Source organism: Aquarana catesbeiana, linkage group LG09 (assembly GCF_042186555.1).
Source record: "Aquarana catesbeiana isolate 2022-GZ linkage group LG09, ASM4218655v1, whole genome shotgun sequence".
In the NCBI taxonomy this organism is placed as follows: Eukaryota; Metazoa; Chordata; class Amphibia; order Anura; family Ranidae; genus Aquarana; species Aquarana catesbeiana.
In genome coordinates, this window is record NC_133332.1 from 263,473,745 (window position 1) to 263,497,662 (window position 23,918).

Consider the following 23,918-nt stretch of genomic DNA (forward strand, 5'->3'; position numbering starts at 1 on the left):
TGCAAATATAGGAGAAATGTTTTCACTCTTAACCACTTCCCACCCGGCCAATGTACATAAACGGCCGGGTGGGCGCTCTCTCCTTCTGAGTGGACGTTCAGGAACGTCCCTCAGAAGGAGCAGGAATGCGCGTGCCCACGCAGCGGCGCGAATCTCGATGCGCTCGTGTCACCCAGACACAGCGCATCTCCGATCGGCAGGAGGGCTCTGTGATTGGCCCTCCTGATCACATGACGGCCGTGTCCAATGACAGCCGTCATGTGATGTAAACACAGCCGGTTGCTAGACAATCAGCTCTCCTCACACAGAAGTTGTCGCTGAGGAGAGGAGAGGGGATCGCTGCAGCCGGCTGTTGATCAGTGAGTATGAGCTGTTTTTTACAGCTTTTTACTCACTGATCACCAACCTAGTGTCAACAAACATGTCCCCACACAATGTAAAACACACATGTCCCTACATAATGTAAAGCACACATGTCCCCACACAATGTCCCCAAAACACATGTCCCCAAAACACATATCCCTAAAACACATGTCCTCAAATAATAAAAACACCTGTCCCCCACATATGTCCCGCTAAAATCACATGTCCCAATGATTATCTGCACACATATGTCCGTGATCACCTGCGCACATCTGTAGATGATCATTTGCATACATATGTCCATGATCACACGAACCAATTATTATACACTTAATGGGATTTTTTTTTATCAAAAACATGTAGCAGAATACATTTTGGCTTAAATTTATGGCAAAATTCGATTTTATTGGATTTAGTTTAAAACAGAAAGAAGAAAATATTGTTTTTTTTTTCCAAATTTTCGCTCTTTTTGTGCTTATAACGCAAAAAAAAAAATGGAGTCGTGAATAAATACCACCAAAAGAAAGCTCTATTTGATAAAATGTTAAAAATTTCATTTGGGTACAGCGTAGCATGACTGAGTAATTGTCATTAAAAGTGCGAGAGCGCTGAAAGCTGAAAATTGGTCTGGGAAGGAAGGGGGCGAATTTGCTCAGTATTGAGGTGGTTAAAAAGAGGCAACATGGAAGAAGCTACTAAGGAAAAAACTAGAGCATGCCTTGTTAATCAACAAACGTTAAAATATATATTATTTATATAAGCTATGCATTGCTAGCAGGTGTGTGGTTAACAATCTTGTCTAATGTTTCATTCAAAGGTCTCAGCATCCGAGGTGCACAGGAAGAAGACCCGCCAGACCCACAGCTCATGAGACTGGACAATATGTTGCTGGCTGAAGGTGTATCTGGACCCGAGAAGGGAGGTGGAGCCGCAGCAGCTGCCGCGGCAGCAGCTGCTTCAGGTGGAACTTCAGATAACTCAATAGAACATTCCGATTACAGAGCCAAACTTAGCCAGATCCGACAGATCTACCATACAGAACTGGAGAAGTACGAACAGGTACGCTAATCTTTCTTCACTCTAATATCAGGCAAAAATATCCTTTTCACCAGTAAATTTAATACAATAACCAAATCACAGTAGGATAGGGACATATGTCAGGCTGATTATAGCAAATTATAGTTATTATTAGTAGCTTATTATAGTCCATTAAGAGATTTAAGAGATCGCTATATATTATTATATGTTAGTGTAATTCTATATGACTTATCATACCGAAGAGCAAATAAAAGGAGAATTCTGGTTTAAATGAAAAGCAGCATATTGTTTTAAAACTCTCAAAAGCCCCAACAGCTCTTTTCTGGTGTGAGTTCCATTAAGAACTACCTGCATTTAGAAGTCTAGTCAATTCCTAACTATACTTAAACCTGCTCCCACCCCCATTCTAAGCCTATTCTAACTGCCCTGTAAAGGAAAGATGTCTATACTTATGCTGAGGGCGCTCTGGTCCGGTCACATGATTGGCTCCCAGCGTTGGCTTCAGTGTAGAGGAGGGTCAGCCGACAATGGATGTCCAATAGCAAGTCTATGGGTGACATCACTGCATAGGCTCTGCAGCTATTATCGGTGATCTCTCCTCCTCACAGAGGAGCAACAGCCACCTGGCCACTAAAGAGACCATGTGACTGAACTGAAGCAGCTTTAAGTATAGTTAGGATTTGACTGGAATTCCAGGGTCCCACCAGCCCTTTTATGTTACGCAAAGCTCACAGGACAAGATGGCACATAGCAATGCAATTCTGTCTGCATCGACTGGTGTATTGTGAATGGACTGTTTTATGCAAGTCCTATGTTTACAGTGTGCTGCTGCAAAAGACCATGCATTGTTTTATGCCCTTCTATTTCTTCCTTTGTTTTTTTTTGTTTTTTTACTCCAGGGTCCCACCAGCCCTTTTCTGACAGATGAGAGGCGGAGTTCCAGATCATGTGATTTTTATGATTGCCTGTTGCATTGGTCACATGATCATGAACCCCATCTGCCAGCTCCCAATTGTATATGGTGACTGGGTGCTGGGTGAACTGAGTAACTGGGTAACTAGGTGAACAGCCTTCATTTCTTTAGCAAATCAGCCTGTCATCAATTTATGTGTAAGCAAGCCCTTTATTATAATGGCTCAGGAGATAAGCACCATAGAAGAATATATCTACAGTTGTATTTTGTGTACAAGATTTTTTTTTAACTGCAGGTTTACCTGGGTATACACAGTCTGCACACAAAACACCAGGCAACAAGAGATGTAATAGCAAGGGTCTTAACATTCACTTCAGTAAACACTTCTACATAAGGCCTTAAATAGTTTTGTGTATGTATAGAAGCCGCTAATAAAAAAAAAAAAAAAAAAAAATGGAAAAAAGAAAAACAGAACATTCACTTTTATTTTTTCTGGAGAATTAAAAAATTTAACCCGATCAGCCACTATTGGAAACAATTTAATTTTCCCTAAGTATTATCTGGCTCTTATCATTTGTACTTATCTTAATACTTATTATTTCATATGACATCAGTCCTAGAGAATATCAGCAGTTCTGAAAAATTAATATCTGTGCAAGTTCAGCTTTATTTCTCCCTACAGTTAACAGAATGCTTGCTATACATAACTTGCAGTAAAAGATGCATGTACAAATGTGCTCTGTACATTATCCACAGCTGGTGTAATTTAAATGACACTTCGAGAGCTGCTTTTCCAGAGCTGCACTCAAGTTGCTTTTTGCTGAAGGCAATACTATGGTAAGGGTCCCTTTGCCCCTGAACATCTGGGAGACCCGGATCAAGTCAAAATTCATCCATGATAAGAACCTGCTGTGATACTTAAAATGATAACCCTTTGTGGTGTCCCCAAATGACCCAGTACCAAACTAAAATCAGTTTAAAGTGCTTACAGGGGGCTGTGTGTTTCCCATAGGAAAATTTGTTGCTGAGGGCAATAGTCAGTAGGTACACCTTCACACAAGTTTAAATGAAACCTGAATTCTAGGTATGCATATTTTTGCATAGTTACATTGCGCCAGCCTGGACCAATGTAAGTACAGTAAGTCCCCTACTTGCAGACCAGTTCTGTTCCGGGTGCCTCATTCATAGGTAAAGCAAAGATCAGTGCTTTGCAGACAAAGGCTGCGATCACTGATAAGTGTGTTCTGATGGGGGGGTCCCCCCTGTCAGAACACAAAGGCACAGCAGGGGAGATCGCTGCACTAACATTGCTTGTGTTGGTATGGCAATCTGTCAGCATTTTTTCATTCTGCCTGCTGGACATGTGTACCCAGCTTTACAGGATTGGACATGCAAACACATGTGCGCATCTTTGAAAGCTTGCAAGTTGAATGTTCATGTGTAGGGGGCTGATCCCCGTGGAAGCTGGAAATCACTGTAGTAGGCACAGCTACTACAATGGCCACTCCTAGCTTCTAGGTCCTGTGTCAAACGGCTTCCCTACTGCTTATTAAACCCAGAAGGTAGCTTGCTCAGCATGGGTGCCATTTTGCTTTGTGGGTGCGCTGTATTGCTATGGCAATTACTTCCTATGTAACCAGACTAAGTCTCCTCTCCAGAGTTGCCTGCCACTGTTCTAAAGCTACATAACTTAAAGCTGAACTAATACCATCGATTTGACGGTTTTAAAAAAATGTTTTCAGAGATTGCCAACTGTCACATTTGTTTGTGCTCTCAACCAAACTATCAAACCATCAAATTGTGTCATAACTGATCACATGTGCAGCACCATAGCAGTTGCAGATCAAACAGAAGCTAAGATGGCAGCTTCCATGCTGAAAAGGATAGGAAGGTTTAGTTCCACTTTAATGAACTGCAGCTGAAAACTCAGCATTGCTCTGCCAGAAGGCTTTTCAGGCTGAATGTATATTAACATCAATATAGATAGCAAAAGCAAAAAAAAAAATTTTTTGTGAAAAATATGGTCCCTGTGCCTGTAACCATCATGTACATATAAATAGGATACACATAATGCAGATCTGTGTCCTCCCTCTAAACAGTCTTAGCTTAGTAGGTTGAAGCAAGGAAAGAAAAAATCAACTTTCATGAAGCAATAGGAACTTCTACTGTAAGCAGTGCAATAAGTAATTTAGGATGTAGTGATGGGGTGGGCAAAAACACTAAGGCTGCATATATACGATTCTTCACAGGGAAATTAGCCAAAGGGTTTAAAGTGAGCCAGTGCTTCAGTTATGCAGGGAAAAGCAACAGGTTCTCTTATCTTGACCATACTACTGCTCAGTGGCAGCTGCTGCTCAATATTTTGAGGGGGTGGCAAAAAAACAAGGCCCCCCTAACTCTCCCCCCCCCCCGTTCGCGGGAGATGGACAGGAAGGTGGCGATCAGTGGCCTTACCTTAGGAGGCAGATGACGAGGTGGTGCTGGATCCGAGGTAGGGCTCCTGCCTCTCCACCCGCTGCTCCTCGCTCCAGCTTGCTGAGGGAAGAGCTGGGGCCATTGATTCTCCTCCTGGCCAAACAGGAAGTGGGTCTTGAGACCCGATTGGCCAGGTAGTCTTAGGACACCTGGCCAATTGGGTCTCAGGACCTACTTCCTGATTGGCCAGGAGAAGAAGCAGGAAGACATTAATATTAATTTGGCAATGTCACACAACTGGGTGGGCTCAGGGAGCAGTGCTCTGCTTCCCAAGCCCTCCCTTTTTTTGAAGCCAATTAGAGCCTCAGGCTCTAATCATGTGCTTAAAAAAAATTTTAATCCATGCGTATGGCGCCCTGCATATAGATTAGGGGCCGGGGGCATGGATTGGGGGGGGCAGCCACCACTGCTACTGCTCCATTTCCTGCCAGGAGCGAAGAGAAGAAGCCCTGTATAAGCTCAAAGCTGATCCTAGTCAAAACTTGCATAGGGTAGAGAACTCTCAGCATTACACCCCCCCCCCCCCCCCATGTTGCTGTTGCCCGAGTTCCCCATTTCCAAGTTCCAGTGCTGCAACATGGGAGAAAGAGGAGCAAATCACCTGCTCCCCTATACCTGGAATTACATATCTTCACTCCAGATAGAGCAACAGGGGAGTATACATACACTGCTGTAGCGAATGGTATTAAAGTGAATATGTTTCTTGGTCCTCTTTGGGTAAAGCATAGGCTTACTTTAATGAGTTGTATTTAGCAATTATGCTGGCTTCTCATTTTAAAATGTTATTCTGCTTTACCATTTGTTCAAGTTTTTTTTTTTCTTCTTATATCGGGGCACACTGGTTCCGTGATCAAAGGAATGACAGTGAGAGACTTTGAGACGTAATTTCTCCTGGTCCCAATTAAATCTAGAAATCGTATACATCATGTGTGTTTATTAAATGTGAAGGATTGGCAACAGTAGCATCATTTCTCAGTCCTCTAAGTAGTGTGCATCTATATAGCTAAATAGAAGCTGAGCGTGGTAAATGCCTAGATCCATGGGAAAAGAGTAGGTGTGTACACTGTGATCATGCTCATGAAATGCAGATAACATTGTAGAGCACTTTAAAACTAAATTCTATGCTAAAAGATTGTTAGTGTAGTATTCTTATATACTCATACATGCAGATGTGTGGGTGTAATGTCGACTATAAAATTTCTCAGTAACTCCATTATAGAGCACTCTCTCTTCATACTGTTTAAGCACTCATTAATAAGAAGGTAACACGCCATCTTTAATGGGACGACAGCAAAGAATCACTTTCGCAGAAGTGCCTGCCTCTTTCTTAAGGGCGTACCCGGATTTTAATTATCTAAATGTAAATACTTAACGAATTTTACTTAGAGTAATGAGCTAGAGTGCATACTACATAAATGAGATGTTCTAATTAATCTTGTATGAACTAGTGCGTTAAAGGGATGCCGGGTGAATCCCACAAACCCTGGGCCTGTGCCAAATTGCTAATCAGCCTTTCAGTTCATACATGGTTTCCCTTAATAAGCTGAAATACGTGCAGCAAGCTTTGAGGAAATAAATCCCTACTTATTCCCAGCTTCGTGCACTAAATGTTTCACTTGCCAAATTCTGCTTTAGACAACATGTAGATTGTAATCTTCTATGTTGGGGTTTCTATTGATTTTTAGTTTTATCTAATCATAAAATAATGGTATTGCTGTTTTTATACTTTCATAAGCTATTTGTTGTTTACTGTAAATGTATCACCACTTTCTTGCTTCTGCGGTTTCTTTGAAAATTCCCTTATGGGAATGGAAAAGTATTTTATTTTATTGTTTTCCTTATTTTGAATGGGTTAGTATTAATGCATTTTTATATCTGAACCTTTATCGTGTAAAGCATTTTTATTAGTACTTTACCAAAAAATTTCAGAGTTAAGCTATGTTAAAATTAGTGAAACACAGTGGTTAAAAATATGTATTGCTGACTAAGGCTCGGTTCACACAGGGGCAACCCGACTTACAGCGCAACTTTGCAAGGCAATTTGGAGGCGACTTCAGCGCGACTTTAAGCAACTTACAACGCGACTTAAAGTTGCCTCCAGAACAGGCGACTTTGGCTGTGGCCAATCACAGAATAATTAGCTCTTTGGAAGGGAGGGGTTTGCCTGGATAATTGAATTTCATTTCCTGTAAAGTCTCTTCAATATAGATGGAGATCCGACTTGTAGGCGACTTCAATTGAAATCTATGGGTACAAGTTGCCTTGAAGTAGTACAGGAACCTTTTCTGAAGTCAGAGCGACTTCAGTAGCGTACATTAAGACGGCTCTCATTAACTAGAATGCAATTTCTGATGTCAAACGACTTGAGGCGACTTGAGGACTGACAAGTCGGATCCCAAGTCGCGGTAGTGTGACCCAAGCCTAAACATCTCAATTAGGATCGATCAGGAGGTAAATGTTCAGGATATATGAGCTTTGGAAACCTTATAGCCTTAAATTACCCATATAGGATGGTTGAATTGTGCTAGCACATTTAAGCAAAACTCTCTTCAGAGTGCATCAAAAACCTGTATGTTGAGCTTGGACCTATTGGTGAAAATGGGGAGGGGGTGTTCAGGCAGACAACTCCAGGGCCAGCTTTTCAACAGGGGGAACAATAGAAACTGAACAGTGTATTCTAATGTTCATAACTCCCACATAAAAAGTCAGCTGCCACCGTCAGGGGGGTATTATAGTCTAATTTGGTCATGGACAATTATTATCTCGTGTCCGTGACTGGTTTGCAGCAAAAACAGGCTTGTCATAATCTCCCTAGTTTAGAATCAGCCCTAAATTTGAACTACAGTTAGATTTTTTTTTTTGGTTTAATAATGCCTTTTCTCTTTCAAAATAATAAAAGAAAGATCTACTGCTCAAAATCCAGCTCTGCTCATTTTCCAGGTTAAGTGATGGCCAATATCATCCACCCTACTTCCTTTGGACCTAGGCTGTAATGGAAAAACCTACAGGGGGTGCATCATCAGGCAGCCTAGGCTACAGTACTTCTGGACTGAATGGTGCTTGCATGTAATTTACACAAAAATACTAGGGTTATGCTTCTAAATTGTTCATGAATTTTATTGAGTCAGTTCACTCTAAACTGATAACTAAAAGTCTACTGTTTTATAAATATATTTTTAATGCAATGCCTGCTTTAAACCTCAGAGGGAGCTGAATTCCTGCAAGAGGTTAGGTATTATGATCAATTTCATAGGTAATTGTTCCCTGACCTTTAGGTGAACAAAGATGGTATTATGGGATTCTGAATAATTATACAGATTTTGGTGTACCTGCCAAAAATGTTTGCATATGGTCAACATTATGCTGTTTATATGCATTTGTACATGAAGACACAAACTCCTATGGTGAGAAACAAAATGGTGTGGCATACATTATTGTTCTGTAAGTTAATTCCATTTTATTATTTGTTATAGGCTTGCAATGAATTCACAACCCATGTGATGAATCTCTTAAGAGAGCAGAGCCGGACACGTCCCATCTCCCCCAAAGAGATTGAGAGGATGGTGGGCATTATTCACAGAAAATTCAGCTCCATTCAAATGCAGCTGAAGCAAAGCACGTGTGAAGCAGTCATGATCTTGAGGTCGAGGTTTCTTGATGCCAGGTCAGTGTTAAAGTTTATGTCAGGTAAAAATAAAAATAGATATATTTTTAGTTCATGTTTTACCCCTTTTAAATGCTGAAAGTACAGAAAAATACATATTGATCTGTCAGAAATCAAATGAACTCCCAAATTCTGTTTGAGCTGACAACATAGTGCCTTTGCTGCTCCTAAATTTCAGTGACATTGTTAACTACCTGTGACTATGGAACTCATCCACTGCTCTTCACATGTACACATCAATATGATTTCCCAGCAAAACAAACTTTCTGCCCTCCCAAGAACTTGCCCACACACTGTGTAGGGAAATGAGAATTTTTAAAAGATGTAGTTCTGGGGTCCTGTCTAAATCAGTAGGAACTTACTTCTCAGCGGCTTCCCCTTAAACATTTTACAAACTTGGTGAAGACATTCTTTCTACTAACCATCTATGTAAGGGCATTTTTTCCATGAGGAATTGGTTTTAGCAAGAGTTCTCTTACTTATTTTATGGGTTTGTCTGGGGGAAAATTGTTGAGAAAATCTGCAATATTGTAAATACTGCACAGTGTACAGGAAAATAATAAATCAGAACAGTATATGGCAAGACTTATCCTTTTGCTTTCCAATCAGTGGTGACAGCATATGGTTTTTAACAACATCTGGTAGATTGGTGGATTTTTATGAAGTTATTGAACCACATAAACGAGAATCTAAAGCACAGAATGGGACCATACATGCATGGATCACGCTTTACTCGGGTTTTTTTACCTTCCTCTGGATCAACTGTGGAAATAGGATTGTATATTTTTTTTTCCCTTCTATTGGTTGAATTAGATGGACTTTTGTCTTTTTTTCAACCAGACTATAACTATAACATTATGCTTACACACTGCCTTGTGTAGCCTTTTTTAGGCCTGTGTAGCTTTTGTGTCAGAACTGCTATTCTTCCCATATAAGTTTACGTAAATGTGAAAGCAGCTTGATGCAGCTTAGGAGGAGATCAAATACAGGTCAGAAGGCATTAAACTGCAATGTACCCGTGAAGGAACTCACATGGAACTTCGGAGCCTCTTAAACCAATTTAAAATACAAGCCGAATGCATTTGCCCATCTAGACAAGTCTTGAATCATTCTCTCCTTTACACTGATATTTGTGTATGTTTATGAGTAAGAATATAAATGATATTCACAGCTTAAGCTGTTACATTCAACTAGTCTCAGTCACCAAACAAAAGTATTAAGTAGTATGCTAAGTTTTTCCAATAAATAGTCTTTGGAATATGTCTAAACACTAGTCCGTACCTCTTGCTAAATGGTCGTATATCAAGGACTGTCAAAGTTTTGGAACAGTGTTCCAGGGTACTAACATCACCAACATGGGAGCCAGACCTTGTGAAGCTTGCCAATAGGACAAACAAGTAGATGTTGGATAAGCACATCAGTGATCACAAGTGTAAAGAAAACTTGAGAGCTAGAAATGGAGCCATTTATCACTTAGAGTTCCACACTTGAGTAAATAACATAAAAAAAAATTACACAGAAACTATTCCAGCTGTGTGAATTGCTTAACTTAGCAACCAGAGCATAACAAAAGGAACTTCTTGTGCTCCTTGAAGTGAAGCATTAACTCCTTACTGAACATACTATTACATGGGAGAGACTCAGATAGTGCTGTAGGATAGGAATGTATATAGAAAGGAGAACATGAGAGCAATAAGATCCTAGCCGCCCCAGGCAGGCAGTTTGCCGGATGCCTTATGGCACAGTAGCCCTGAGGCCTGCACATTTCAAGGCTTCCCTCTGGGAGGTTGTCTGAATCCCATAAAACATGTATAACAGCCTGAGTGTGAACCCATCTGTGCTAGGAACTCAATCCTGTAATGCTTGCATGGTTTCATGACTGAAAAAAAAGACAAAAAGAATATAGATATCAAAACATTACAGAGCATGTAAGGCATATACTAAAGTACCAGCAAATCATTATTTAAAGTGGAAGTTGAGACTTTTTTTTTTCCACTGTACTAATCCTTATTGGTAATCATTTAATCATTTTTTTTTATTATTACTCTGTAGCTAGAATTATTGATATATCAGGCACCAAACCTTGGTCCTGATATAGGTAACAGTTTCCACAAGCTGTAGTGGTGCCATCACATAAAATGGCACCGCTTCTGCTACTTCTGGTGCCATCATAGCTCAAAATGTGAAATCCTTCTGTGATACGAGCATTTTCTTCTTTCTGTAGGTTGTTTCTTTATTAATAAGAAACAGGACAGCATGAACATGAGGTCAGATTTAAGGAGACCATTTTTTGCTCCTTTATTCTCAATTACTGAAGGTTTCACTTCTGAAACTGAACTGGAGTCTTTATTCTAGTGATTTGACATATTGTAAACACATACACTTTTCATTTTCAAACTTGACCCAATATGTAATTGAAACATGAAACCTATTCAGTTGCTCTGTCCCCAGTATATGCTCTCATTCACACCTGAAGAATGTGTTGCATTTTCCTGAATTGCGACAATACTCAACATGAAGATTCCCATTATGTTCAGTGGTGGCTATTCATACCTGAGAGTCATGCAAAGAGATTTTTTCAGGCAGAATCATGCATTTATGGCTTCAAAGACTTTAATTGGAGCACCTGAAAACATGCAGCACAAGCATTTTAGTTCCGAAAAACCAGTGTCCTCCTCCAAGCAACCTCAGGCTTGTGAACAAAATGGTTGATTTAGGAATGTTCATACTGGATGCGGAGACTTTCATCCTCCTGGTGAAGGTTTACAAGAACTCCCTGTTAGTGGACACCGCTCAAGAGCTTTGGTAGCACAAGACACCACACAGAAAACCAGGAAGCAGATACAAGGACGACAACATATGATGTCACCGAAAATGCCTTTCATTGGCCAAAAAAACTGTCTGAAGCTTGAAAACACGTGAAATAAAAAAAAGACACCCAAATAAATCCCAAATAAGTGGGACCAGTTGGGATGTTTGATGTGTAGTTCATGAATATGTACAATTATTATTGCTGGAACTAATTTGTACACAAAATGAAATTGCAAAACAGTCTTTTAGAGGCACACCGCCCATGGTGGATTCCTCATCAGACCATCTAATAATTACACCTACATTACATAGAAGGGTCTTTGGATCTGTAGTATGTATTATCACAGATGCAATGGGCATTTTAAAAACTGGAGGACAGGTGGCAACCAATCAAAAGTGTTCGTTAATCTTTAAACTGCACTAAGAAAATTATAGCATTGCATTTTTTTCTCTTAAAAGGATCTCTTGACTTGTCTAATTGCTTTAGCACTTTTCTTTTATGATCGGAATAAAATGTATGTTATTCTGGCACTTTATCATGCAAGGGCCAAATCACTGGTGGGGAATCAATCACTGTAATTTAAAATACATGCACCTGAAAGATTCACTTGCAGTGAATGGTTGATGAATGTCAGATATACTGCTTTATAAATTACGCCTCCAAAGGCTGGCCATACATTATACAATTTTCTTTTTCAATTTTCCTTTAGATTTACCAAAACCATATAATATGAGGTCAAACCTAAACACTTTCAGTTTGTATGCAATCAGGCAAGCCCTTGCACTACATAGCTGAAGGTAAATTTAAAAGAAATTGAATAAGAAAATTGTATAATGTATGGCCAGCCTTAGTCTTTGGCACCACCAGCCACGTCTTTTGTAGGTACATATGCAAAAACTCTTATGTTATCATTTCAATAAATTTACTGACTAGTAAATCATTTTATTATAAAATACATCTAAACATGGTTTTGTAAGCTAAACCAAATGAATACTTTTTTATATTAATCTGACAGGAGAAAAAGACGTAACTTCAGTAAACAAGCCACAGAGATCTTAAATGAGTATTTCTACTCCCACCTCAGCAACCCTTACCCAAGCGAGGAAGCCAAAGAGGAGCTGGCAAAGAAATGCAGTATCACAGTGTCACAGGTGAGCAGGTCATTTTTTTCTATGCAAAACTCCCAGCTTCCAACTACTCCTACATGTGGGAAGGGGGTAGGGTGTCCATGATTCTTGGGCATCTGAAGGAACTGACTATAATAAAATGTGAATGTATTTTAAAAGTATTGGTCAGAAGTATTTATAGAGGACTGTACCAGAGGTGACAGTTACATTTGTCAGAATTTTAGTATGCTGGTAGATCTAATGTATGAATGCTCCTGGTCATATACTTTTCACCTTAAAGGAGAGGATTGTAAAAAAAAAAACAGAAAAAAAAAACAAGCATGCATACTGACCTCTACGGCTGCAGTATCCCTATGATGCTGCCACTGTCCCCCGCTGGCTCCAACTCCGAGAACTGAGTGATCACATGTCTTCTGATCGCTCAGTTCTCGGTCCACTCTGATCAGAGTGTGGTGACTGTCAGTCACTGCTCTGCCCCTCCAACACTCACAAGAGCAGCAGGCTAGAGAGGGGGCAAAATCAGATGGCTCAGGCTCTCAACGGTGTGCTGCCGAGCAGGCATCTGGGTGGATTCTGATATCTTTGTCAGGATCCCTCCAGAGCCTGGACTGGCTGTTATATCAGCTGACAGCTGACTTTAGTCCACTGGCAGCTGGTTCTGGGTCAAAGAAGTATAAATGTAAGTAAAGTAAGTGCACTCCTGTGACCCAGAAAAGAAGTATGGGCAAAAAAAATATTAGTCATACTTCTCTTTTAAAATCAGCTGATTAATATGCTAGAGAGGGATGAGCAGAGAACACAAATTATCTAACTGGTAGGGCAGGCCATGCTAAGGAAAATGTATATACTTTTAGGAATTGCATATAAGCTAAACTCTTTCATTAGCATATTAAGAAACCTAAACTGGAACTATAGTTTGGTGTATATATTAAAGTATTGTTCCAAAGTTTTGCCAAACCTATCAGTAACCGTTCCAGGTTTAAGAATTGAACACACATGTACATAACATGTATACTGTATATGGTATGGAATTTAGGGGTTAGTTCTATAAACACCGAATGTTCATATTCTGTAGTCCCACTATAGCCTGCCTAGAAATGGTCCATAACAAGGAGTATGGTAGCTCTATATGCCTGAGAAATTTTATATGTAATGAATGTTATTTGTAACTCATTTTCTTAAAGATATTTTATCATCTAGATTAGGTCTTTAAGAAATGAATGAGCTTTGTATCTGCAGACAGATGTTTTAAGGATTGTTTTAGTATCTGTACATGATCCCAGTAGCCAGGGATTTAAGAATTGTGCAATTCATTAATTACAAGTAATTGTAATTACGATAATTATGTATAATTAATGCATTACGACTAATTAGTATTACTATACCCCTGTGCATCAGGCATTTAATTGGGTTAAGACAATGGAATTATTCCTGCTTGTCGCCTGAACTATTGCTAGGCCTTATTTTAGGTTTCCTCTTTAGAGGTGGTCATCACAAATGCAGCAATGGTTTGGGAGCTAGACATCAGTAAATATAAAGGACTGAGATGTTCAAATGCCACACTACCCACTTCTGCCATGGGTCTCTGCCAACGAGTGTCCCTCTGTCTGTGGGTCTTGTCACGTCTCATATGTCATATGTGACATTTCCAGGAGTGTGCTTGGCATATGCCATATTTCTACAGGCTGTTGGGGCTGCTCATTTCCAAATCCCACTTTCAGGGTTCTATTTGATTCTGATCCTGCATCATTTTAACCCTAGGAGTTTTTCTGCATGGGTTATAAGGATGTGTTGAAATGACACATCTAGTTACACTGACACAATGACAATACTTTTCCTAGAGCTAAACACGGATTTCATAAAATTAGCATATTTATGCAGTGCAGTCTCCTCTTATTTTTGGAATGACATACTAGTGCTGAATAGAACTGTTATTATTGTTTGTAGACACGCTTAAAACTAACCTTCTTTCTCTTTACCCAACATTTTTAAAGCATCACATATCACTTTTGTTTAACAAAAAAAAAAATCTGAAATTCCATGTTAAAGTGGTAACTTTTTTCTACCACATCTAGTTATCTATTTTACTATAAAACTTGGGATACAGTTATTATACAGCTATATCTTAGCGTCAGAGATAGTTGATCCAGGTAATATCTGATTGCCTTGGGGGGATCAGGAAGGACTTTTTTCCCCCACTGTAGCAAAAATTGGTCATGCTTTTTTGCCTTCCTCTGGATCAACTGTGGTTAAAGTTTCTGCAAGGGGAGGTTTTCTATTTTTTTTTCTATTGGCTGATCTATATGTACCTATCTCTTTTTTAAACCCGACTTTGTAGTTATTGGGGTGGCACGGTAGCCAAGCAGTTAGCACCTATGCCCAACAAAGATTGGGACCTGGGTTTATTAGTTTTCCGCTTGTATAGGATTTGTTTTTTTTTTTATGTGCTTACATGAGATTTCACCAAGTGCTCCACATTTCTGGAGCAATCCAGCAATGTAATTTAATTGGTTTATAACCAAATTGGCTCTAATGTGTGTATGACTGTTGTTGTTGAGATATGTAGAGATATTAGGCAGTGAGCTCCTCAGAGGCAGAAACTGTCATTGATCCTATGTAATCCATTCCATAATGAGTTGACTCTACTTTTTATAGATAAGGGAATTGACAAATTATACTTGTTAAACTCTACGTAACGGGCCATAGGGAGGTTGTGGGTAAAGTGTCTGAGTTGGTAATGGACTAAAAGTTTTTTTTCTTTATCATCCATTAGGGGACACAGGAATTGTGGAAATTCTTAAACAAAAATCTCAATTCCGCCCACGTGGTTTCTTATCTATTCTTTCCAGCTTTCATTAAATAACTACTTGGTCATCCTGCCAAAAAGGTCAATGTTTAATGTCCTGTTATGGAGTAATGACAGTCTATCCCTGTCTCTCAGTTGTATTCCTTTGTTGCCACCCCATCATATGGGCTTCTGATGGAGACTACCAGTTGCTGTTGCAACACATAACTGTATCCATTGTCCACTGTTGTCACCATCAGGAAACAATTCCTGAGAAACACCATTCAGCCATGGCTTGAGTGCAAGCGCATAGACAGAAAGTATCTGAAAAGAGAATGCAGGAGAACAGCAGTACAGAAATGCAACAAAGATTGAAAAAAAAAAAAAAGGTTACAAGTATTCTCTATTTAACATAATGACAACCTTTTTAATACACAGCACAGTATGGTGCAAAATGTCTTATTTAGAGCACAGAAGAGATTTTAAAATCTGGTCTTTTGTGCTGTATAAGGTTCTACCTGGATATATAGAAAAACTACACATGAAGGCAAAATCCTGTATAGCTTAGGTGAAGCATATGCATCCAGTTATGTGAGCCCCATTGCCTCAGTCATCTATATGAAACTCCAAAGCACTTTCAAGGCTAATTCTCCTTCAGTCTGTCCTTCACATGTGTTCCTATAGGTGTAAATGAGGTAGCTTGACCCCCAAGACAAGCAAACCAGCACTGTAGGGGTTTTATTTATTATTATTATTTTATTTTTTATTTTTTTGCAAAAGATCAGTCTAGTAGAAGCACAGGGAAAAGTTGGGGGCACAACTACCTCACCTTACATCTCCAGACCCAAAACAACAACACTTTTTTTTTCCACACAGAGCGCTAGTTTATGACAATTAAGGGCCCATTCACACCAAGTGAGTTAGGACAGTCCCAATGCAGGTACTCACCCACCCTCCACTTCTCCATGCCACATTATTCCATGAAATCATCAGGCTGCAGCTATCTCTTCCTGGTTTAGGTAGCCGACCCCATTGATGAGCTGTATGGAAGCTTATGCCTCCTGGGACATATTCCATGCATATCCAAGGGGGCACAAGGAGCAGGACACGTCAGTCTATCCTAGGTGATAATGGAGGATGAGGGGTGGGCCAGAACAGAGAAATAAAAAAAAAAGTAATGTGGAGTCCTCATCTCTTCTCTTTGCTTCCTGGGGTCCTTCTTCAGGTGTCCACATGACTACCTGTATGATGTGGACACCTCCTGTTTGTGGAGGTGACACTTGCAGCTGCTGGATCCTCAGCCATAGGCTCCAGAGGCATGAGAACTCACGGGGGCCAGTGAGGGGACCAGTGTCCTAGAAGATAACGAGTAGGGAAAGATATCTGATCCTCAAGACAGGAAATGAGCTTTGCCCATAGAGTAAATTGCAGAAAGGTTTAGAAATCTGTTTGCGGAATTAAAGAGGTTGTAAACCTCCGGAAAAAAATCCAAAATAAAAAAGACCCTGCAAGACAAAAGGCATAATGAGCTAGTATGCATCGCTACTCCCACGGGAGGAGAACCAGGAAGTGCAAAGAAGAATAGAAAAATAAAAGGTAATTATGGCGATTTAAATTTTTTTAAACGGCATGTCAGCATCTAGGCAAGGAAGAGAATATATACAGATATTGTTCAAAATTTGGGTGGAACCCCGCTTTAAATAATACATTGTTTAACCTCTTGCCATCCGTGCTATAGCTGAATGACGGCCTAAGCGCAGACCTGAATGTCCGGGAGGCCGTCATATGATGTCCCCCCCGTGTGCACGCTGGGCGCGCGCTGTGATCACCGAGTCACTGAGACTCGGGTGATCACAGATCTGAGTAAGCGGCCGGTCCTGGCACCTTACCACGTGATCAGCTGTCAGCCAATGACAGCTGATCACATGATGTAAACAAAAGCTCGGTAATCGTCCTTTTTTTCTCCTCACGCTAACAGCGTGAGGAGAAAAAAGAGCCGATCACCGGCTTATCTGCAAGGGACATCGGTCCCGAAGAGGAAGAGGCAGTTATGCCTCATCTGTGCCCACCAGTACCCCCTGCCATTGCCACCTACCAGTGCCCACAGTGCCACCTATCAATGCCCATGAGTGCCACCTATCAATGCCCACAAGTGCCACCTATCAATGCCCACCAGTGGTGCCCATTATTGCCACCCATCAGTGCCCATCACTGCCACCCATCAGTGCCCATCACTGCCACCCATCAGTGCCCATCACTGCCACCTATTGGTGCCGCCTCATCACGTACATCAATGAAGGAGAAATATTACCTGTTTGCAAAATTTTATAACAAAATATTTTTTTTTTTTAATTCTGTATTTTTAAATTTTTTTAACAAAAAATAAACACCCTAGAGGTGATCAAAAACCACCAAAAGAAAGCTCTATTTGTGGGGAAAAAATGATAAAAATTTCATTTGAGTACAGTGTAGCATGACCATTCAATTGTCATTCAAAGTGCATCAGCGCTAAAAGCTGAAAATTGGTCTGGAGGGGGGTTTAAGTGCCCAGTAAGCAAGTGGTTAAACAGTTTATAGACCAAAAAAAAGGATAAATAAGGAGGAAAGGGGGACAGAGGGATTTAATTTGAAAAGAGGGACAGACCCTCACAATTAAGGAGATTTTGGAGCTATGCACTAGGGCCAGTTAGGTCAGCAGGAGATTTTTGATTGTGCAAAGAAATATGAGCACATTGAGGAAAATGTGTACCTTATAAGATGAGCCAGCATAGTGTTACAAGTATAAGAGCAAGGTACTGTTGTCACACCTGACCCTTGCAGCTAGCTCCAGCCATTCTGTAAATCCTCAGCTAAATGCCTTGTAAGTTGTGCCAGAGTAAAGTCTCATGCCTGCAGGGGCTTTTATGAAAACAGGTGCATGACAGTTGCCTCATTAAAACCTCCAGTAAAAGATATAAAGCGGGTTTCTACAACATAAAACACATTGCACCACTGCAGAGAGATGAAGCATTTACCTAATAATTTATGGACTTTTTTTTTCTTGCCATGTGAACGCTGTAATTAGCTTGATAAATAAGCAAAACAAAACCACTCTTAAACGAGTCTGCAATTAGGACTAATTCATTAATTGACTTTAGAGGAAGGGAAGAGAAGATACTTATTCTTTTTTTCATGCATAGATATTTTGGTTGGTAAGCGTGCAAACAAGGGACAGGGACAGCTTGCCTGCAGCATTGCTTTGCAAAGCACTCTGGCGTGTTGGCTTCAAGTATGTAGATATCCCATGTTGCCATTTCAGTCTCAATGAATGTCAAAGTATTTTAAGGTTTAGGGATTATATTTACTTCTAAGAATATCTATTTAAAATCATTACAGTGGATGGTTTCAAAGTGTGCATCCAGGGTAATTTGTGCCCCCAGGAGCAGGGGTATTCTGATCAGAATGTGTCAGCTATTTTTTCTCTTTAGAGATTACAAACTGCTTTAAAACAACATAGCTGTCAATTGCTTGAAAATAAATCCAAAATTTGACAGTTTGTTATAAAAAGAGCAGTGTTTAGTCAACAGTGGTTTAAAGGTAGGCAGTGTCAAATAATTGTTATTTTCAGATGGGGAGTTGATGTGGATTTAGCCTGGTCACCACATGTGTACAGTACACCTACAAACACATTTTCATGTGTATTCCCTTGCATTTTACATAGTTACATAGTTAGTAAGGTTGAATAAAGACACCAGTCCATCCAGCTCAACCTGAGTGAGTGTGGGTGTGCGTCTACAATTATCCCTATTTTTGATTTTAAGGTACTACCCATATAGTGCTGTCAATTTACGTAGTGCTCCACACATCGCACACTCACATTGGCCCCGACCCTCAAGGAGCCCACAATTTAGGCTTATGCCGCGTACACATGAGCTGACTTTTCGACCGGAATATCCAACGGACTTTTGACGGACTTCCAACTGACTTTCCGAATGAACGGACTTGCCTACACACGATTACACCAAAGTCCGACGGATTCGTACGTGATGACGTACGACCGGACTAAAATAAGGACGTTGATAGCCAGTAGCCAATAGCTGCCCTAGCGTCAGTTTTAGTCCGTCGGACTAGCATACAGACGAGCGGATTTTTCGACCGGACGCTAGTCCATCGGAAAGATTTAAACATGTTTTATTTCTAGGTCCATCGGACTTTTGGGGAAAAAAAAGTCCGCTGGAGCCCACATACGATCGAATTGTCCGACGGAGTCCGGTCCACCGGACCAAGTCTGCCGGAAAGTCCGCTTGTGTGTACGCGGCATTAGAAGATTTCTTGAGAGAGTAGAACATTTGTAACCGCGTTGTGCAATGACTGATGGATCATTTAGAGGGAGACCAATACAGACTGTCTGGTTTTGCTCAGGGCCAAAGGTGGGAAACAGGGAGCTGTTAAAGGAACACAACCCAGGGAAGAAGAAAAAAACAATAATTGACTTGCTGATGCTATCTCAGGAAACACTGCAACTGGGCACAGCTCAGTTAGTCAACACCACTTATTGTAAATCTATTGTCAGTGTTCGTTCTAGAAATGTTCCTCTTCCAGCTGGGGGGCGTGAAGATGTTGCTTGATTTTCCAAAGAAAATAAGGCAGTGTAAAAACACAGGGAAATAAAATCTGTGTGAAAATTTTTATGACATTTTTATTTTTTGAATCCTTGTGCAAATGTTTATGAAATCTAAATTTTAAAGAACTAAACTCTAAAAGCTGTGCTGAAAAAAAAAGGACAGGCAGAAGGCAAGGGACTTCCCCCATTACTGACTCACCAGGACTTATTCAGTTGTTTGTTTTTCTGTGGAGGCAGCCTTCTTAGTAGAGACAAGGCTTTACTTCCTAATGCTAAAGAGTCCAGAGAATAGTGAGCTACACAGTAGTGACATCACCAAATCTCACTCCAAATCTCCCTAATTTCAGACTGGTCAGTCAGGCATACTATTTCATGCCTGGATGGAAAACTGGATCCCAGAACAGGTACACTGCTTCCTGTATGTATGCGAGCCTGATTTTTAATATTGTACCTTTTAAAATTTAGTTAAATCTATTACTCCGATTGACTTTATGTCTATTCCCTGCCTTCCAGCCTAGGCTAGAGAGACATGTAATGCTCCCACCACCTCCTGGGATATCCCCCTCACACATTTACAGAATAGCCAGGGATGGAGCTAGGTGTGTCACTGGGGGCCATGCTGTCTGAAGCCAAGTGAAGCAGCTGGCTGAGGAGGACCAAGGTGACAGCACAGGACACAGGTGGTCACACCTGCACAGTGGATCGCTAAAGGACAATGCTGGATCTGCTTGGCAGATGACTATGGGGGTTATTTACGAAAGGCAAATCCACTTGAAAGTGCTCTTGGAAGTGCAGTCGCTCTAAATCTAAGGGGTAGATCTGAAATGAGTGGAAGCTCTGCTGATTTTATCATCCAATCATGTGCATGCTAAAATGCTGTTTTTTATTCTCCTTGAATGTCCCCCTCGGATCTACAGCGACTTTAGTTCCAAGTGCACTTGCAGTGCAAAGTGGATTTCCTATAGTAAATAACCCCCTATGTTCTTTAAAGAGAACACAGCATAAAAGGTAAGGGGGGGCGTGATGTTAAAGCGGAGCTAAACCCTCCTATATTTGTCAGCCAAGGAAGCTGCCATCTTTGCCTATGTTTGATCTTCAACTGCCATGATGCTGCACATGTAATCAGTTATGACACCAGCCATGTTAAGAGCACAACCAATGTGATAGTTACATTCCTGCCACATGGCAGAAATTTAACTGGTTTAGTTCCACTTTAAGTCTATGGCTGCAACATCTACCCCTTGGATTTAGTGACCAGATTACTAAAGGAAAGTGTGAGTGGTGTACTGGGACTGGTGCTATTAACATTCCTGTTGGTAAAGGCTTGGTCAAATGGTTCTATTTGCGGATCAGTAAAACAAGGCCTTGGAAATAGGAGCGTACAGAAAAAAAAGAGTTGAAAGCAGGCAGATAGGAGTTCTGTGTTTGTAACCAACAATCTCATCTAAAATAACAATTTTAGACTATTGCAAGCTTTGCAGTTAAAGAAACTTTAGTAAAGACTAAAAGCATTGCAGACACTTAAAAACAAATTCCTAGACAAAAAACACCACATTGTTATACATAGCAGCAAATTTGGTCCATTTGTTTTCAGAATTGCCTTATCTGTTCCATAAATTAGGCATAAATTCCACATGCGCATTTTAACTCATGTAAGCAGAGAGCTCTTGCTGTTTGCGGTATATTATGAACTATGGTATTTCTGCAAGCACAGATTTGAAATGAACATGTATTTTTTGTGCCACTCTTAAGCAGTTGCTGATTTTAACTGGTTCTTTTCATGCAGGTTAAACATAACGTATGATCAGTTCTCTTTTCACTGCTTCCAATTAAACCTTGCTCGTTAGTTTAACCTCAAGGTAATGCCATCAAACAATGCATGTCAGGGAAACACTGCCCACACTAGCAGTCGTTAATTTTAATTGCCTTGATATTAAAGATTAAGAAGCACTGGAGAAGCTAGGATGGATTTCTATACCACATCAAGAATATCCTGCACCCCGAGGCCTCCCAAGGCTCTGGCGATATTAAAATGGAATGGGGGGAGGACAGAAGGAAGCCTTTATTAGACAGGGCTGTTGTTGAGACTACAGAATTGTCCCTCCTCTGCACACACCAGAGATTTGTTCACTTCTAAAGCTGTTAATAAAGCAGTAATTAGATTTTTTTTTTTTTTTTTACAATAATTATTCGCCCGCCTTCATTAATGTATTATTGCTCTGCAGGTTGGCAGGTTAATGGTAAGCAAAATATATAAAATGTAGCGTCAAATATTGGCCAGGGATGGCATTGAGAATGAGGTTTGAACTGCGGGTCACAACAGATGTAATAGAGAACAATTGTGTTATATCTTTGATTTGCTTGTACAAAAAAACAGTACTTCTCAGAGTTAGTCTACCAAATGTGAATCCTCCTGTTTTAGCTGTTCACTGGTGGACTGAATGACACTATGCGGTTGATTTGCTAAAGGCTAATAGACTTTGCAAAGTTGCTCCTGAGCTTAATAAATGAGGGAAGGCTTCACTCTGCAAAGAATACCCAATCATGTGCAAGGAACATAAGAACAAAAAAAAAAAAATTTGCTTGTATATGATTGGATGATGGAAGTCAGCAGAGTTTCTGTTCATTTACTAAGTTCTGGAGCAACTGCAAAGTGCACAGTCTTTTTGCCTTTAGTAAATCAACCCCAATGACTTCTTACAGCTCTTAGATCTCTGCATTTTCTAAATTTCTACCTTGACAATATGGTGTAGTCACTTTGTAATGGCTACTAAAGGTGGATGGAAAGGTCAATCCAAGATGAGAAGCTTAATTACATCTATCCAAAGCTAACATATTTTAGTTTAAAAATTTTTATGACATTTTTATCATGCATCATTGCTGTATCTACTATTAAAATGGTTCTCAATTTCAAGAAAAGTGAAAATAGCTGTAATGATAACAGGGATTTAGAGCTAGTTGGTCTTCAGATAATATAACAAAAAAAAAACATGTATTCTCCCTCAAAAAATAAATTTAATTAGTAAAAATTCTTTAAACCTCTCAGCTCCAAATTACACCAGAAAACTTACTTGATTGGCTACACTTTTTTTTATATAAAGGCTTACTTACTGATCCTTTGGTATTTATACTTTTACAAGTGATCAGTAACAACCAGCATGCACATTGAAAGTTCTATATTCAATCTGATTTTATATGGTGCATGCTTGTTCCAGGTAATTGACCCAGGTGTTCACAGCACTACATTATTTTACAGGCCTGTCCCTACTGATGCGATTTTATAGTCTTCAAATGAAGCATTGACATAAATATAATAGAAATTTTATAACGTAAATGTGTTTGGTTGCATATAGTTTCTCTGGAAACATGAGTTTAATGTACTGTGTGTAGGTAACAGGTCCACTTTAAAATTGTTTTCTATCTTCAGCTATAAGGTAAAAAAAATCCTGAAAATTGTGAGGTTTTAAAAGAGAAGTACAGCCAAAGCTTGTTTGGCTGTACTTCTTCCATGGATCACAGGAGTGCAGTTTGTTCTGCACTCCTGTGACTCGTTTTCAGCAGAGAGCAGGCTGATGTCAGCTGTCTGCAGACGTCACAGAGCTGGTCTAGGCTCGGGCAGTATCACAAAGCTGGAGTCGGGATCCACCCACATGCCTGGACTAGCACCCAGGCTTTGCCTCTCAGCGAGTCCCTGAGAGCCTAAGTCAGTTGCTCCCTCCACAGCCCAGTGCTCTAGTGAGCGAAGAGGGGGTCAGAGCAGAGAGCGGTGACTGACAATCAGCAGCTCTCTGCTCGGGGAGCTGTGAGAACCAAGTGATCTGTGGTGTTAAATTGCGTGGTTCTCAGTGTTAGAGCCAGCGGGGGACAGATGCAGCATTGGGCCGATGCTGCATCCACCTAGGTAAGTATAAATCTGCAAAAACCCCAAATCCCATATTCTCTTTTAATGTGTGGCTGTTTTCATTATCACATGAATATGCCACTAAAACACTTATAGGTGATTCTTGTTCTACATACTAGTTCTCTGACAGAGGCATGGGGGTAGATTTACTACAGCCAAATAGACTGTGCCCTTTGCAAGTGCAGTTGCTCCAGAGCTTAGTAAATGAGGTACATCACTTTGCAAAGAACAGCCAAT

General features: G+C 40.3%; 1 protein-coding gene across 2 annotated transcripts in view; it reads left to right on the top strand.

Annotated features, from left to right (window-relative positions):
- Positions 1-23,918, top strand: part of PBX3 (PBX homeobox 3) — a 313,497-nt gene that overhangs the window by 274,207 nt on the left and 15,372 nt on the right. For both annotated transcript variants that reach the window (XM_073600316.1, XM_073600317.1), the window contains exons 3-5: positions 1,181-1,422; positions 8,263-8,453; positions 12,281-12,416. In XM_073600316.1, coding sequence (XP_073456417.1) covers positions 1,181-1,422; positions 8,263-8,453; positions 12,281-12,416 — 569 coding nt within the window. The remainder of the gene's footprint in view (positions 1-1,180; positions 1,423-8,262; positions 8,454-12,280; positions 12,417-23,918) is intronic.